The sequence below is a fragment of the Orcinus orca genome, chromosome 13 (genome assembly GCF_937001465.1).
Source record: "Orcinus orca chromosome 13, mOrcOrc1.1, whole genome shotgun sequence".
Classification (NCBI taxonomy): domain Eukaryota; kingdom Metazoa; phylum Chordata; class Mammalia; order Artiodactyla; family Delphinidae; genus Orcinus; species Orcinus orca.
This window is the reverse complement of record NC_064571.1, coordinates 45,255,760-45,272,722: the sequence shown is the minus strand read 5'-3', so window position 1 is coordinate 45,272,722 and position 16,963 is coordinate 45,255,760. Positions and strand designations below refer to the sequence as shown.

The window sequence follows — 16,963 nt, the reverse complement described above, 5'->3', positions numbered from 1 at the left end:
TGACCAATATGTATACTAATGGAAGATGCTAATAGGGAAAACTATTTAATAGGGGAAACTGTGAGGGGAGGAGATATCAGGCAGAGGAGTATATAGAAACTATTTTCTGCTCATGTTTTCCATAAATCTGACACTTCTAAAATAAAAACTTCATTAAAAAAATTCCAAGGCACAACTGAAACATATACTTCACTTAAAAAAAAAATTCTAGTTACCCTGAGAGTTACCACCTATCCTATATCCTGCTACACTGTAAATTCCTTCTGAGTTGAAGTCATGAGCACTTTGGATTATTAGTGTCTGGCACACAGTTATCCATAAACATTATGCAAACAGGTGACCAAATATTAAAGAAAAGTCTAAAAGCCTTAGAACATAACTATTTAACCTTTTTTCTGTTAGAAGATCTTGACATTTTGTGGGGTATTAATTATGAATATATGCTATCAAAATCTAAAGTGGTAAAACAAAATTACAACTTGAAAAAAAATTTCAAAAATTTTGATGTATAACATAGGAGACATTTGTAGGTTAGGTTATCAAATTCTCACATGAAAATATTATCTCTCCACATTCTAATACACATCTGTTAGATATAATGAAAAAAAAAATCATGAATGCATGCAAACTTAAGTTAAACATTACTAAAATAACCTTACCTGACAAATTTTTTCCCAGATCTCATCACAGCCAGCTTTTTCCTGAAAACTTAGTGCCAGATCATAGTTCTCAGCTTCTGACCAAACAATTAATGTATCCTGTTTAAAAATAAAGATTTCTGTATCAGCACACCAGAAAAGAAACAACTACAAAGTATAAATAAAAATCAAGAGGACAGGAAACAGCGCAGCAATGCCCTCAGGTAAGTGCAATTAATGTACACTCAAATGACATCATATAACTGTATTTTGTTATCCTTTGAAATTTTAGTAATATCTGGCAATGAAGTCATAGCTTTGGTACTGAAAATGACAGTGAGCAATTTTCTGAAACAAAAAATATTAAAACATGTTAGCAGGCTCTAGCTCATGTTACCGAGATAATGTTTAATGGAAAGTCTAGCATTCTTGGCCAAAATATCATGTAGACATTCTAATCATCTACTTCCTATTGTTTCCAGAAAGTCAGCTGTTCCACTCACTAACCACCTACCCGTTTATTTTTCCCTTCAAGCTGGTTACCAGTAGGCTAACTAAATAGCTGATAATTATCCTAAGGTTTGACCCTTTCTATTTTTGCCTTTTTAAAATCTGGAAAAGCCTTCAGGATATTAAGGAATGTGAAACAATGCTGACAGAAAATACTTGCTCTACCTGTATTACCAACAGCACCTAGTTCAGCAGCTTAGATAGTAAAAAATTAAAAACCTCAGTTTCAGATAAGTGTTTTTCTGGATGTCCTTAATTATATCCCTCCCAAAAGGTTATGCCTTTAGGGAAAAGTTGTCAACTCCCTTATTAAAAACTAAGGTTTGGTTTTAAATTAAAGCACTCAAGTTTAAACATGAAAATCACTATGCAACACCTAAATGAAATGGACTTTTAAAGGATACATAATAATGAAAGTTTAATATGGCCAAAACTTTGATTTAAAAAAAAAATGCACATTTAAGTTTATTCCCTAATTATCAAAAATATAATCTATGAAAGCACCTTATATTTATTAATTGTTCAGCTGACAGTACTTATAAATATTATGCTGATATTAAAAAATATATAAAATTAAAAGTTAGCCCCAGGGACTTCCCTGGTGGTGCAGTGGTTAAGAATCCGCCTGCCAATGTAGGGGACACGGGTTCAATCCCTGGTCCGGGAAGATCCCACATGCCGCGGAGCAACTAAGCCCGTGTGCCACAACTACTGAGCCCATGCGCCACAACTACTGAAGCCCGAGCGCCTAGAGCCCATACTGAAACAAGAGAAGCCACCGCAATGAGAAGCCCTCGCACTGCAATGAAGAGTAGCCCCCGCTCGCCGCAACTAGGGAAAGCCCGCACACAGCAATGAAGACCCAACGCAGCCCAAAAAAAAGAAAAAAGTTAGCCCCAGATTAATAAAGACAAAGTTTTAAAAATGAAAACATTTCAATACTTTGGTAGCTCATCCCTTAATTAATCTAGGCCTCAGATGAATACTTATCTGTTGTGTGATCAGGTAAGAAGAACACTGAAAATCTGTGTTCTAGCTTCTGGCTGGCCATGCTTCTTGGAAGGGATATTTGCCATCAGCTATTCTAAAATTTTATCAGGTTGTTTAAAAACCTTTAGTGGCTTCCACCATGTAGAGAAGAGGTTGTGAAATCTTTTTAAAAAACCAGTAGAATGCTTTTTATAAACAAAATTTTAGTAAGAATCTCCATTAAAAAATAAAAGAGATAAAAACAAGGCTATTCTAGTTAAAGCACTAGGGCACCCACACAAGCTCCATGTTCTTGTTTTTTTAGAGCACTCCTCAAAACAGCTACATGAACAGTGCTCTCCAAACTTTTAAAAACCGTGTGCCTCAAATTACTTACATATTATATACAGAAGTATAATATTACTATAGCCATATTTTATAAAACATACAGTAAAATAGAAATTAAAAGGCTTATATAAAGATTAAATAAGCAATATTTAAAAATGTTTAAACTGCAATGGCTCCATAGCATTATTATTTAGAATTTTAAGACCCAATATTGTTAGGGCACAGTATATCCATAAGTGATAGGAGATACAAATCCGTATTTAGTGACATCCTTTTAATAATTCTGAATTTTGAGGGAGGGGAAACTTTTTGTAATATCTGTTTTATCATTATTTCGGCTTTGTCACTTGCCCGACAGATTACACTAGGAGTGTAAATGTCAGTTGGACCATTATCTTGTTCACTTGCACTTACAGTACTGTTTTCAACCCATTTTAAGGCACATGCTCCTTTTGTTAGGGTTACAGGTTAGTTTAAATTGGAAAATATCTGTAAACAGTTATCTGCACATACAGGCTATAACTCACAATAGGCGGAGAACACTTTTCATGGAAACGTTACTCTTCTCTCAGAATACTATTCTTATTTTTGACTCTTGACCGCATGACTTTATTATATATTCGCAAAATTCAACTTCTCCTTTTGATACAATAAACAGGTTTCTTCTCCAATGATTCATACTGTGCATTCTATTTTGGAGATCACTATTACAACAGAATGAATGAAATTCAAAACCATTTATCCAGGCATACAAGGAGGCCCTTTGCATTTTGGTTCCAATCTACCTTCTGAGAGAAAAGTCAAGGTAAGCAACGAAGTCTGAATTAAGATAACTGAGTCCCCTTCTTCCTATCATTTTCTTTTGTTCTTTCCTTCCCATTCTTAACAGTAAACTCTTACTCATAAGCCAGTCAAAATCCCAGAAACTAAATAGAATTTATATTCAGAATCCTTTTTCAATGCAAAGAGGACTGACCTTGGCAGATGGTTAAAAACATACATTCCCATGCTTCTCCCCTGGGTACAGGTCTGGAGTAAAGCCCAAGAATCCTTATTTTTTTTTTTTTGCAGTACGCGGGCCTCTCCCGTTGCGGAGCATAGGCTCTGGACACGCAGGCTCAGCGGCCATGGCTCACGGGCCCAGCCGCTCTGCGGCATGTGGGATCTTCCCGGACCGGGGCACGAACCCGTGTCCCCTGCATCAGCAGGCAGACTCTCAACCACTGTGCCACCAGGGAAGCCCCAAGAATCCTTATTTTTAACAAGGGTCTCGGGTAATTCTTTGGGTAAGTCAAAATTGAGAACATGACCGAACTGTATCTCTAGTTGGTAAACAGAGGACAGGGAAGTGCCATCAAGAGTAGGCACCTTCCATCTCTATGCACCTATCCCAAATGGGTGACAAAATGCATCTTTCCTTTTCCTCCTCCTCCACATCTTACTGTCTCAGAAAAAAGTACCCATAAGAACAACTCCTTAGAACTGCTTATTCCAAGGGTCAAAGTTCCTAGGTGAGAGAATATAGAGATGGCACAAGAATACTGAAACCAGAATGAAGTGTCAAGTGGCACTGTTTCCTATATATCCCAAAAGCCTAGATTGAGTCAAGCCCAATTTTTCATAGTAAAGTCTGTTTCAACCACTGTACTCTGTGACATATTTTTTCTAATCTGTGCGTGGCACACATATCTTTGAGACGTTATTAATGCCTCTGTTTAAACCAAGGAAAGCTTAGAGTTTTCTTCTACTAACTAAAACACTTAATCACCACTATGTCCCTATGGAAGTCAGATTTAAAAATGAGCTTGCAGGGAGAATTATAATTGGTCTCGTCCTTAAAAAAAAACAAACAAAAAGGTGATTATGTCCAAGTCCAGGATGGGAGTAAGACATGAGCTAGAGAAGCTTGACAATTTAGCCTTTACTGTATCAGGTTTTCACAGTGTAGTTTTATTATGCGACATGGTTATTTTCAATCTTATATATTAAAAACGTACTCTGGAGCCAATTACTGTTTAAATCAGAGGTTCTTAATCCAGAGTCTACAGACACCTTAAAATTTTATCTAAAACCTGCTGCATAATATCTATTTTGGGGAAAGAGTCTCCAGTTTTTATATATTCACAAAGGAATCTGTGACACATTTTTAAAGGGCCTAACAAACCAATGGATTATCTGTTTCAGTTTTCCTCCTTGATACTGATCTACTTCATTAACATGAATAGTATCTAGTCATGAAATATCTGAGATCCTACTGCTTGCCAGACTAACCCTATCTTTGCCCCCAATGACTTTGACAAAATTAATAAAAAGCTCAAGTTTTTCAAAGGAATAATATTTTTTTAAAAAAAGGAAGATGGAAATATTAGATTCAATTTACAAGTTCAAAATCAATTTAAAGTCTGAAAATAAGTGAGATTAACCAGACAACGCAGCATGTAACTCTCTAGTAGTTCCTAATAGTAGCTGACTTAAACTCCTTCTGAGATAGATTTTTAAATAATAGTGTGGCATAACATATAATCCAAGACAGACATGATGACACTACTTACAAACAATGGTAGTATCTTATCTTCTCAAAATCTGTGATATATTTGGGTACAATGGGCATAACCCTGAACTAGAATGAGGACCTGGGAGCACCACCCACAGTTTTACTATCCACTATTTTGGTGACTTTCAGCAAAGTATTTAACTTCTCTGATTTTCTTTCCTTATTGGAAAAGAGGAAAATGCTGTCTACATAAGGATTATTGTAAGATTACTATGAATACAGTTATCTTATTGCACTCGTGTGTCAGGTACTATGGTAAAGCCCTTTTCATACATTAATTTACAACTATTATGTGAGTTAGGTAGCATCTCCATTTACAAAATGAGATTCAGAGAAAATTTGCTCAAAATCATATAGCTAGAAATAACAGAATTAAAAAACTTAAGAGTATCCATCCAACTCTAAACCCATGTTCCTGTTACTATGCCCCATAAGAAATGTAAACAAATTCTAAAAGATGGCGAAGGTCTTAACAACTTGCTTCCCAAGCGTCTCCCCTGTAGCACTGTAAGAAACAGAAAGGATCCTAACGAAGAAAGCCCCCTCTCCATCTGATTCCCAAAGATTCCTCCATTCCAGACCACCACCCAGAACACATCTCTACCAATCACTCTGCTCCATCTTTCCAACCTAATCATTCACGTCCTCTACTTGTGCACCTGATCTATAGTTCAAGGTCAGAGTGGACCCTACTCATTACAAATTCATGCTGTCATTTGAATGCAGCATTCACAATTGTATAACCCTCTTTCCCTCTCACATACTCATCAGTCCATTCCTCACAGTGGCTCTCAGGCTAAACCCCAACATCCTTAATTTTATTGGATTATTTTGCCAATTAAGAGGTACAATAAGATCGGATCATTTGCATTTCCACCTTCATCTCAGTGGACATTCTTTTAACCAAAACCTAGAATACTCTCAATCTTTCTCTTGGCAGGATATGAAACAGCATTTCTGCCTGATTGGCCCTTCTTTCCTTACCACAATTATATTCTCCTTTGGTTTGAAGACAACACATTTTCCAGATGCTCTATTCTTTCCAACTGCTTATTCTTTCTTTACTGGATCTTCCTTCTTCCTGATTACCAAACACCTAAACCTGCAGCATGCCCTGTCAATTCTATCTTCCATATATATCTCAAATCTACCCACCTCCCCTCTTTGTATCTACTGCCATCACCCTAACTTGATTCAACATTATCTCTAGCTTGGACCGTGCTACACTCTCTCAACCAGTCTCCTAGTTATTGCCTCTCTTCAGTTCTACAGACTGATATTACTATTTTGGATAATGTCACTTCTTTGCTGAAAACTCTTCAAAAGCTTTCAACTGCACTTTAAAAAACCAAACTACCGTTAGTGACCAAAACATAAGCAGAACTCAACCAAGTATTATTCGATGAATGAATAAATGTGGACAATTCACAAGACTCAGTCTTAAGCTCTGTTCTTTTCTCAATTTGTATCTACTCTCTCAAAGGAGATCCTCTTTTGCAGCTAAAAATAGTGTTTAATGATTCTCAAATCAGAATCTCCTGCATCAAACTCTCACTCTATCTCTAGTCCCAGGTGTTCAATTTTAAGACCTTTTTATTTATTTTACTCCAAAGCCTAAATGAAAAAAAGGCACAAAACAATATATTGTTTGCTACCACTTATGCCAATAAAAAAGAGAATTTTATATATATATATATATAATTGCATGCATATTTGTTTACATATGCATAAAACCTCTAGCAAGATATACAAGAAACTGGTAACACTGGTGGCCTCCAGCAAGGGAAACTGTATGGACAGGGTCCAGGGTGCGAGAGACTTCATAAGCACCTTCTGATTTTTAACAATGTGAATGTATTACCTATTCAAAATAAAGAACCTTTTGTTTTTTAAATAAACAAGTCTCTAACCCAACGATAAATGTAACCCTGCTTTCTCCTCAACTTCCCAGTTTCTGGAGAGAACCATCATTTTTGTGGCCCCAAGGCTCAAAGACACTACTAGTGACCTTTGATTCCTTGTTTTTCATATTTAATCATTCACCAAATCTTCCAGCACTTTCCTGAAAAGGTACTGGAGTTCTTTTCCTTCTTTCCAATTCCATTTTCTACACTGGAACAGACTTTCATTTTCTTGATCTGAATTATTGCAAAGGTCTTGCTACCTAAAGTTCTTCTGTTTCGCTCCCTACCTCCAATTCATTATTCATGACATTGCCACACCGGCTTCCTAAACACAGTATCACTTTCATGTTAGGCTCCTACTCAAGAACCTATAATGGCTCCCTTTTGTTTAGCAAACCAAGCTCTCAAATAAGAAACCTCTTAGGCGTAATAATAGAAACCAAATAGGCTTAATAATGCCTTTTGTGTCAGGTGTACTATTTCTTGCCCTATCATAGTTCCTTCAGCAGGCACCACCAAGGAGAGTGAAGTTTTTCTCAATGACTGGCTCAAATCACTCTCTCCTTTCTCTAATTTTCTACTGCCCAAGTCTGTGGAATAAAGTTACTTTTCACAGTATTTTGTGTTGGTGCATACCTACTATATAATCTCAATTAAGAAACTTAACCTTTCTGTGCCTTAAGTTGCCTTATCTGTGAAATGCTTTCATGGACTCTTGATGAGGACTGAGTTAAAGCACTTTATCAGCTATCTTATTACTATTCTGTAACTGTTTCACTTGTTATGTATTATCTCCCAATAAAACCCAGGATGAGGACTTCCTTATACATCTCTCCCAAACCCAATTAACACAAAATTGTGCTTAATATAAAAGGTACACACCCTATGAGTCTGCTTTTGATTTAGTCAAGTGGGATTGATTCTATTGATAAAGTAGAATTTTGACACATGTATCAGGCACTTTATTCTGTGTTACACTGTATAATCATTCTCTTTTCTTTCTAACAGTGTTTCTTTAAATACTTCACAAGTTTATTGGCTCCTTTAGGTTAAGTATATCTTCTTCCCATCAACTACCAATACTTCGATATTACCCACAGTAAGCAAAGGAAGTGATGTGAATCAATGATTTCCTATTGATATTGAGTCATTTGACATTAACTCAACTCATTCTAACTTATTTTGAACCCACAATTCAGTACTTAGCTCATTTTACAACTGTAATGTTAAAAGAAGAATGTTAAATATTCCTCTGTATTTATTCAATGAATTTTTAAAAATTAATTTTTATTGCCATAGTTGCTTTACAATGTTGTGTTAGTTTCTACTGCACAGCAAAGTGAATCAGCTATACGTATACATACATCTCCTCTTTTTTGGATTTCCTTCCCATTTACGTTGCCACAGAGGACCGAGTAGAGTTCCCTGTGCTATAGAGTAGGTTCTCATTATATTCAATGTATTTTAATGTAGCAAAATTTCCTATAAACTATGAATGTCTCATTAACTCACTCAGGGCTTTTTTTTTAAATTAAAAACCCACTAATGATCAATATATTTCATATAAATTTTAGAAATAAGTAATTTTCTAGACTAATTTATTGAATACTTAAATGATGACACTTAAAAAAAGGTAATTCTAATGAACATAGAAAAATATGAGGTGTTTGGAAATCCCAATTTGTGTAATCTGGTAAAAAGGCAAACTGAAAAAGATTTTGGTGAAACAAACACATCTATTACAAAGAAAATAAGTCTAACATAACTCCTATATAGCTCTTTGATTTCTATTAGAAAAGTGCAGTCTATTTAAACAATAAAGAAAAGAAAACAACTGACTCCATTTACACACGTTTTTCATTCTTATACACAAAGCTTTTCCAGAGTATTCTCATTGCCAAAGAGTTCTCTTAAGCTTTAATGTTATTCAGTAAAAGTACCTCAATTAAGGAAAAAGATATTTTTAAAAAGCCCTAATAGTATATTATTTAAAAGGAATTAATTACAAAAAACATTTCCCCAATGGCATAAAAATTTTTTTAAATATTTTTCTCCCGCAATACTTAAATTTTCTAGCAGAGTAACATGACACACAAAGTTATGTCCCAAAGTTCCTAAAAATATTCACAGAACCACTGTGTAATTCTGGACTAACGATGGGGGTTTATACACAAACCTCCGCTATAATGTGATCTTTCTAGTTAAAAGAACAGCTAAAGGATCTTGTATACAATTTGAGAAGAATCCATAACATAACTAATTTTTAAGGAGTCACACTTAAGAAGACAGTTCCTGAGAATTATATTCATGCAGGTAGAAAAAAATGGTTACAAAATATTGGTACTCCTTTCCCCCAAAGCAAGCAAACAAAAAAACAAACCAAAAGTGCCTATGTGGTAAAAGTCAGTACAAAGACAGAGAGTAACCATCTGCCTGGCTGACTTAGAAATTAAATTTAGTTAAATTTACCTTAAAACATCTAAGGTATAGGAAACAACTTCAGGTGTTCAATACAAAACAAATGTTTGATTCTCCATCAAAAAAGACATAATATTTTCTTAGCAAAGGAAAAAACTATTAACTGAATATGGAAAATTTTAAAAATATTTCAAAGTACTAAGAATGCACTGTATACACAAAACTGTTTAAAAGTAAGACTTTTACTAATAATGCACTGTGCAATAGATGTAATTTCATTCCTCCAAGTGTGAAGTATTTGTTTCTGAGCATCTAAATTTTCATTTACCTTGAAGAAAGTAGGCACTGATGATGCAAGTATCATTAATTTATCTTTTCCTTCAAATTATTTATCTTTTCCTTCTAAAACTTCTGCCATATTCACTTTACACACTCCACACAAAAAAAACTGGAAAATAATTTATCTTTTCCTCCAAAAATCTCTGCCATGTTCACTTTACACACAGAACACACACACAAAAAAACCCTAGAAATAATCCAAATGTCTAACAATAGGTGTATATCATACATCATACAGTGTTTTAAAAAATGCCCAACTAAATCTACATTAACATGAACAAATCTTCGAAGTAACTTTGAGTGAAAAATGAAAGTTGCAGAGTACATGTAAGAATAGGAGATCAATTGTGTAAAGTTTAAAAACGCACAAAAGACTACATATTATTTATGGATACATACATATGCAGAAAAGGTATAAAGCATGTACAGAAATAATACACATTAACTTCAGAATAGTGGTTACCTACAGGGAGGGTGGAGAATGGATAGAATGAGATGGGTACAAAGGGAGTTTTAATTCTATCCACAATGTTCAACACTACAAAAAGATTTGAAACAAATATGGTATAATGTTAACATTGTTAAATTTGGTGGTGTTACACAGACACTCATTATATTTTCACTGTACTTCTCAATTTTGGAATCTTTCATAATAAAAATGAAAACATTCACAGGATAAAGGAAAAGTTGAATCACTGCAGCCATTTCCAGACTAGATAATTAGCACACTAAAACACAACACAGGTTTTCTTTTCCCAAATAAGACAGTAAGTATCAACAGAAAACATTGCATAATAGTCAGTGTACACTTTCATGAAATATCCATTGGTTATTATATTAAAAATATACAACAATTAAAGAACAGGATTAAGTGCTTCTACTTCAAAAGCTTTATCTTTGCATGAGTCAAAGGATCCACTTTCACACCACAAACAGGCTTTCCTTGCTTTAAAGAGTACCCCTTTGAATTTTCTTTTATGCCATTTCCTTTATATGTGACTGAGAATAAAAGGCTTAGTGTACAGGGTATAGAAGATACCTGGCTAACTGCAGTTAAATAAAACTAATGAATATGTCGTATTCCAATATAAACTAACAGTGGCTCAATTCAAAGATAATAAATTACTTCCAGAACAAAAGCTTTCACTTTTCAGTTTGAAACTTTTAACCTGCAAGGGAAATACATATAGCCTGTAATTCTGTTTACCATCCATGTTTTTTTTTTTTTTTGTCATCTTTGTTTCCCATCTTTGTCAGATTAATACTTCCTTGATCACAGATGAAGTCTTTCAAATTAAAGATAAACAACTACTTGCCTGTTGTTTCTGATATGCAGTGTTTGGATTTATCTTTGATTCCAAGAGTAGTGATCCTGAAAGTTAAAAAATAATATTTATAAGTTTCAATTTATAAAACACTGAATAAAACATCAGAATACACATTAAAAAAACAACTTTTTTCTTCCCCCAGCAGGACATCTGAAGTAATCAAATGTATTCCAATTTACATTCTTCTCTCAAGATCTGGGCTTCATATTTAATGTAGAACATATCATCCTATCCCCATATACCCTTAAAGGAAAAATTTCATCTAAGAACAACATTCAGACCAAGAATATGCGGAGACTAGATTACTTATTATAGTTTTATTGAAATGAAAAATTTAAGGTCTAAATGACCACCTGAAGCCAAATTTTTTTTAACAAGGTTATTTTATTGCATTTCCAGTTTAACAAATAAAACAAATTACAAAGGACGACAACAGGGATTTAAGTACTTAGTACACAAATACAGAATTGCATTTATCCTTTTCTCCTTAAAAACAAAAAGCAGGACACCTCATGTAAAGATAAATGTCCATGATTACTTTAAAGAAAAAGTGCAAGAGTAAAAGATATGTCAAAAATAAACCGAAGACTGCTATTTTTCTTTAATCTGCACAAATCAGTTGCTCAAATCCAGCGATCAGATACAGTGAGGAAGGTGTTTTACTTAAGGCTGTACATTTTATAATTTTAAAATATTTCACGTAAGACTCGTACAATAAATCAACGAATACAAGTTTACAATCTGCTCTGGTGTCCTAACTTGTTTTGGTTGTAAAGTATCCACTTGTTCACAGCACCTTCTACAAAGATAGCCTGGAGGGATCCCAGACTGAAGGTGTATGTGCTTGTGCGTGCGTGTATCGTGGCAACAGTCTGCAATAACCCCAGGAAATAGGTGCATTTTGGTTTTCCCCAGCACCTGTCGACTGTGGCAACTGGGGCTAGTTAGCAAAATCAGTTAAAAAAAAAAAAAGTTAAGTTTCACTAAACCTTTTGTACCAGGCATATAATGGGATAAGAAAATAAAGGGGGACGGGAAGGGTCAGTTCCCTAGAACAAGATCACTACTACCTTGTTTCTCATGACTTCCTCTCTTCTCTCTCACACTCTTCCCCCCACCTCTTTAAGAGGCGAGACTGGAGAGGAAGGGGTCAAAGGTTTAATAAGGAGAGGAGGCGGGGGAACAGAGAATCGGCGTCCGACTGAGGATAAATCCCGACAAAGTAGTTTGTCTTCACCGTACTGAAGTGCAGACAGAAAACCAATTCGCTGTCCCAAGCGGTGGCAGTAACAGTACTCGGCCCAGGGCCTAAACCCCAAGGCTGTGCCCAAAACGGAGGCATGGTCCCCTACGGTTCCAATAACCTTACCGTCGGACTCTGCCCGAACCAGCAGCGACATTCCCTTGAGCTCCTCCACATAGGTGGAGGAGACGTGCCCGGTGCCTCGGTCGTCCCATTGCCGGTCTTCGTTCAGGGTATAAACCTTCACTCGCCGCCGCGTATCCGACATGGTGGCTGCTGTCCCCACAGCTCCAGCCGCCGCCTCCTTGCTCACCTCGTCCGCGCCCCTCACTCTAGAGAGACGGTAGCGGCGGTGGCTGCAGCGGCGGCGGCGGCTCCGGAGAGGCCCGAGTTCACCATGGCTCCCAAGGTTCAGCCGCGGGAAGGGGCAACAAGAACCACTGAGACCTTTCCGCCCGGAGTCCCGGTTACCTCTCACTTCACCCCCGCACACACCCACCCTCCCCACCCTTTGACCCCCAGAGCTCGCTCGCTCTCTCGCCGCCGCCGCCGCCGCCGCCGCGGTAACTACTACAGATCCGCCATCTTGTAACCCGATTCTCTCTGCCTTTCTCTTCCTCCTCCAGCAAGCTCGCACGGGCTGGCCTAGCAGGGGCTACGGCGGCCGACGAGCCCAACAAGAGGCACCTCCGTTTCTGCACGCACGGTGTTCTCGCGAGGCGGGGTACTGGACTGAGGTGGGTGGGTCTAAGTGCGACTTCCTCCTATCTCGGCCCCGCCTACTCCCGTGGGATCTCGGTTGGGTGGGCGGTCCCTGCGAGCTCCTTGTCTCCACTGGTTCCGCGAGAGTCCTCTCTGGGCAGGCGGCGGGCGCGGAGTCATGGATTCGGCTTCGTGCGGATTGCTGGCTTCACCCGGCGTGTGACGAGCCGTGGGATCCAGCTCTGTGGAAAATACAAAGCAAACCTGGGAGGTACGCATCCTTGGACGGGACTCACCCTGAGCAAAAGGGAAGGAAATGTGCTCGCACTCCTTAATGGAAGCTCACCCTTTCAGCCTGTGAGAGAAAAACAGTTTAAACCTCTTTCTGTGAGGAGGTTAGCCCTTTAATGCGACCCGAAACCCCCTGAAACTCGCTATGGAGTCTGTTACAGTTAAGCATCTCCTCAGGAAGTGTCCTGTGCATCTCCAGGAGATTGTAATATTGTACACAAGTGTATCGTTAGGCTTTTGGTGGCTGGCCATTGAAAAGCATACTTTCCGCTTCATGAAAATACAGTGCCCTTCCCGTGTTTGTAACGTCGGAAAAAAAGTCTTCAGATAAGTTTAGGGAAGTGGCAGGGAGTTACTTTCCTAACATATCGAAGAGCACTGTTTCGATATTTTGAGTTTCTCTTGCTGACATTTCTCGCGTTCTCTCTCGGGAGGTCTTATGCACTGAATAAGAGAGGGAGGAATTCTCTTGGCGTTCACGTTGTCAAACATCACATTAAGTGTCAGACATTGAGCGGTGGATACAAACCATGCACTGGGCCCCTGTTCGTTTTCGGTAGAATCCTTTTGTTCGTTTTTAAAGACAGTTTCAGCTTGTTGTGCCGCCAGCTTTTTACAACCCATTAGTCTGAAAGGTGAAAGTCAGGCGAGATGCACACGTTTTACCCTGCAGCGCATCTTGGGAGTTGTAGTCATTCCTTATCAATGGTGTTTTCAGAACGTGCTTATGTTTTGACCAGATCTTGTGGATACACCCTTCCGCGGTACACTAAAACGTGAGACGTCTTACACAGAGCAGGCGCCTGATAAAAATTAAATTCTCGGTTCAACATCTGGATACATAGGATTTTTTAAAATCTAAGTATACTTGGATTAAATAGTTATAATATACGTGGCAATAGAGCCCGTTAATTGCTGTGATTGATGTGGACGAAATGCATTTTGAGCCCAGAGAAAATAACATTTCTGTCTCGGGTCAGAGAAAGCTTCACACAGATAACTTTTGAGGCACACTCAGATAACTTTTGGGCCTGATGTTAGAGGATCCCTGAGTGGGAGTTTGGCTTGAAAGGTGTTCAAGGCTGTGGGGACCAGGTGAACAAAGTCATAATGTGTTACTGGCCTAAAAAAACGTATAAATAAGTTATGTATTAAGTTAAAGGAATGAGAACTGTACAGAAGTCACTTTGACACCATACATGTTAAAAGTTTACTGTTCTACTGTTTACTGTTCTACAAATAAGATCTAACTCAGGAAACAACAGGAGTCATTTCCTGTATTTATTCAATCATTCAGCAAATATTTGTTGAGCATATATTATGTGCTAGACATTGTTCTATACAGTGAATAAATAGAAAAAGTCCCTCTTTCATGGAGCTTACATTCTAGTGCAGGAAGACAGTAAACAAATCTATGCCAGGTACTGATAAATGTTGTGACCAAAAAAAAGAGTAGCAGAAGGTTAGAGAGTGAGTATGGGAGGGGTAATGGTGTCTGTTGAGGGTAGGCAGTCTGCCATGCATTTCCCTAGGGGAAGGGAGAGCCAGAAAGCAGTAACTACAAGTACAAAGGCCTTGAGGCTGTAAGCATGCTGAGTGAGTGAGAGGGATAGCAAGGAAACCAGTATGATTGGAGTGGAGTGAGAAAGGGGGGAAATGGTGGGAAGTAAGGTTGGGAGTGGGGGAGAGGCTGTCTTGAAGGGCCTTGGGTTTTGCTTTGAATGAGTTGCAAATCCATTGGAGAGTTTTGAACTAAGGAGTGGAATGATCTGAACAGTGTTTCAAAGCATCCCTTCCACCTTCCCCTTAGTATCCCTTTTGCTGTACTCCCCAATATCTGAAATAAGGGAACAGAGTTAAACCCTCAGCACTCATCTCTGCCCCTTGCTGGATCCTCAGGCACAGGTTCTTGTTTTTTTCTTGCCCTAGGTCACAGGGATTCTCTCTTCTGCAACAGGCCGACCTCTAACATTTGTAAGGTCCAGGACAAGCACACAAAAGGAAGACCATATACCATATGTCTAAAGATTTAAAAATTTTAAATCAAGCTATTAAATAAAATATATTTTCTTTTCCTACCTTTGGTATACCCTAAGCAATATATTTTCATATGGCCTGGAAACCAGATTCCAAATTCAAATCTAGAATTCTTGAACTCCTCAGAGTTCCAGAATCTCCCTTTGGCTCCTGAAGTCCTTAGCCTGCCTTCTCTTCTCACACCTCAGCTCTGCCTGCAGTTAAGACAGCCCTCATGTGCGCACAGAGGGTACCCCAGCCTTATTGTCCAAGCTCTGTCTATGTCTACTCTCCCTGAATGTAGTCACCCTTTGGCCACTCCTCAGTGGCCAATTAAGGACAGAATTTGGGAAGAGGACTGTGCAGACCCTGGGAGCAGGCTTGGCCTTTGGGGCAGGGAATTCCAGGGTGCCCAGAGCATGGTCTAGAAAGGGAAGAGTGGGTTCCAAGTGGACACATCCCTTGGTTTCATGGACTTCTCATCCCATGGAGAGAAACATAGACAGAGGGCCAGAGCAGGATTCTCCAAGACACACTGAGGGCAGTAATGCACTGCAACAATGTGTATTCCCCAGCAAAGGTTTTCTTCAGGCAAGTTCCATTCCAAGGGTTGAGATAGATTTCTATATCTGTATATGTAAATTTATACCTACCACCTTTTTTTTTTAAACACAAATAATGGAATACCGTACATACTATTGTACTAATATACCCTAGTTTATTTAAACCATTTTTTCTGTCTCTATATATGTCATTTCCAATAGGGCATAATTTCAAACAATAAATGATTGTACAGAAGTTGTTTCATGTGTGCCAATATATGCATAGGTTAAATTCCTAGAGCAGGGTTTTACAGTTTTGGCACCACTGACATTTTGGGCTGGATAATTCTTTGTTGTGAGAGGCTGTCCTGTGCATTACAGGATGATTAGCTGCATTCCTGGCTTCTACCCACCATATGCCAGTAGTATTGCACCCCATCCTCCTGTTGTGATAATCAAAATTATCTCCCATCATTGCCAAATGTCGCTTGAGGGCACATTACACTTTTTAATTCTTGAGGATTAAAAAATATAGTAATCTCTACAGAGTAAACTGGGTTCTCAGTCTTATTGACTCGTGTCCTTGAAATGTGAGGCTTTCTGTTTTTACCCTTCCTAATTCTGTGCGATGTTTTTGTGAAAAACTTTTATAAAAGTTTCTTTGCTATATTCATTCACTTTTTTCCTTGAGGTGATTAATCTTTAAGGCCTTCTCCATTTAAATAAGACATCAAAACTGATAACCTACATCCTCTTCAGCTACGTTCCTATTTCTCTTCCCCTTTTCAGCCAAACTGTTCAAGGGTTAAAGTTGTTTATACTCCCTACATTTCCTCACCTCACCACTGGACTCCTTAATTGAACCTATCTATTGTGGTTTCCATCACCCAGCCCTCACCAAAAAGCTCTTGATAAACTCACTAAAGACATCTTTGTTGATAATGCCAATGGACATTTTTCAACCCATTTTACTTGATCTAAGTTAAAATTGACACTTATTTGTCTGAACTTCCTTCTTTCCAGTCATCTCATGATGACTCCTGCTTTATCTTTATCCTTCAGATGTCACCACAATTATCACTTACGTAGAAGAGACTTCCTTGACTAGGTCAAATCCCCGTGGAACCAAAAAACCCAATTCACATCGATTTAAATAAGACA

The 16,963-nt window shown here is 37.9% G+C and overlaps 1 protein-coding gene and 1 long non-coding RNA gene across 11 annotated transcripts in view; one reads left to right on the top strand and one right to left on the bottom strand.

Annotated features, from left to right (window-relative positions):
* The window catches only part of PPP4R3B (protein phosphatase 4 regulatory subunit 3B), a 63,584-nt gene extending 50,625 nt beyond the window's left edge, over nucleotides 1-12,959 (bottom strand). Inside the window, exons 1-3 of one of the 4 annotated variants that reach the window (XM_033414202.2) lie at nucleotides 12,378-12,959; nucleotides 10,997-11,052; nucleotides 660-758 (exon numbers count right to left, since the gene is read on the bottom strand). In XM_033414202.2, the coding sequence (XP_033270093.1) occupies nucleotides 660-758; nucleotides 10,997-11,052; nucleotides 12,378-12,519 (297 nt within the window). In that variant the 5' untranslated portion in view covers nucleotides 12,520-12,959. The remainder of the gene's footprint in view (nucleotides 1-659; nucleotides 759-10,996; nucleotides 11,053-12,377) is intronic. The other 3 variants (XM_033414201.2, XM_004284384.4, XM_004284383.3) reach the window with 3 other exon arrangements.
* Nucleotides 12,960-13,060: 101 nt separating this feature from the next.
* The window catches only part of LOC117198314 (uncharacterized), a 424,014-nt gene continuing 420,111 nt past the window's right edge, over nucleotides 13,061-16,963 (top strand). For all 7 annotated transcript variants that reach the window (XR_004479411.2, XR_007470860.1, XR_004479407.2 and 4 more), the window contains exon 1: nucleotides 13,061-13,224. This is a non-coding gene — a long non-coding RNA (uncharacterized LOC117198314). The remainder of the gene's footprint in view (nucleotides 13,225-16,963) is intronic.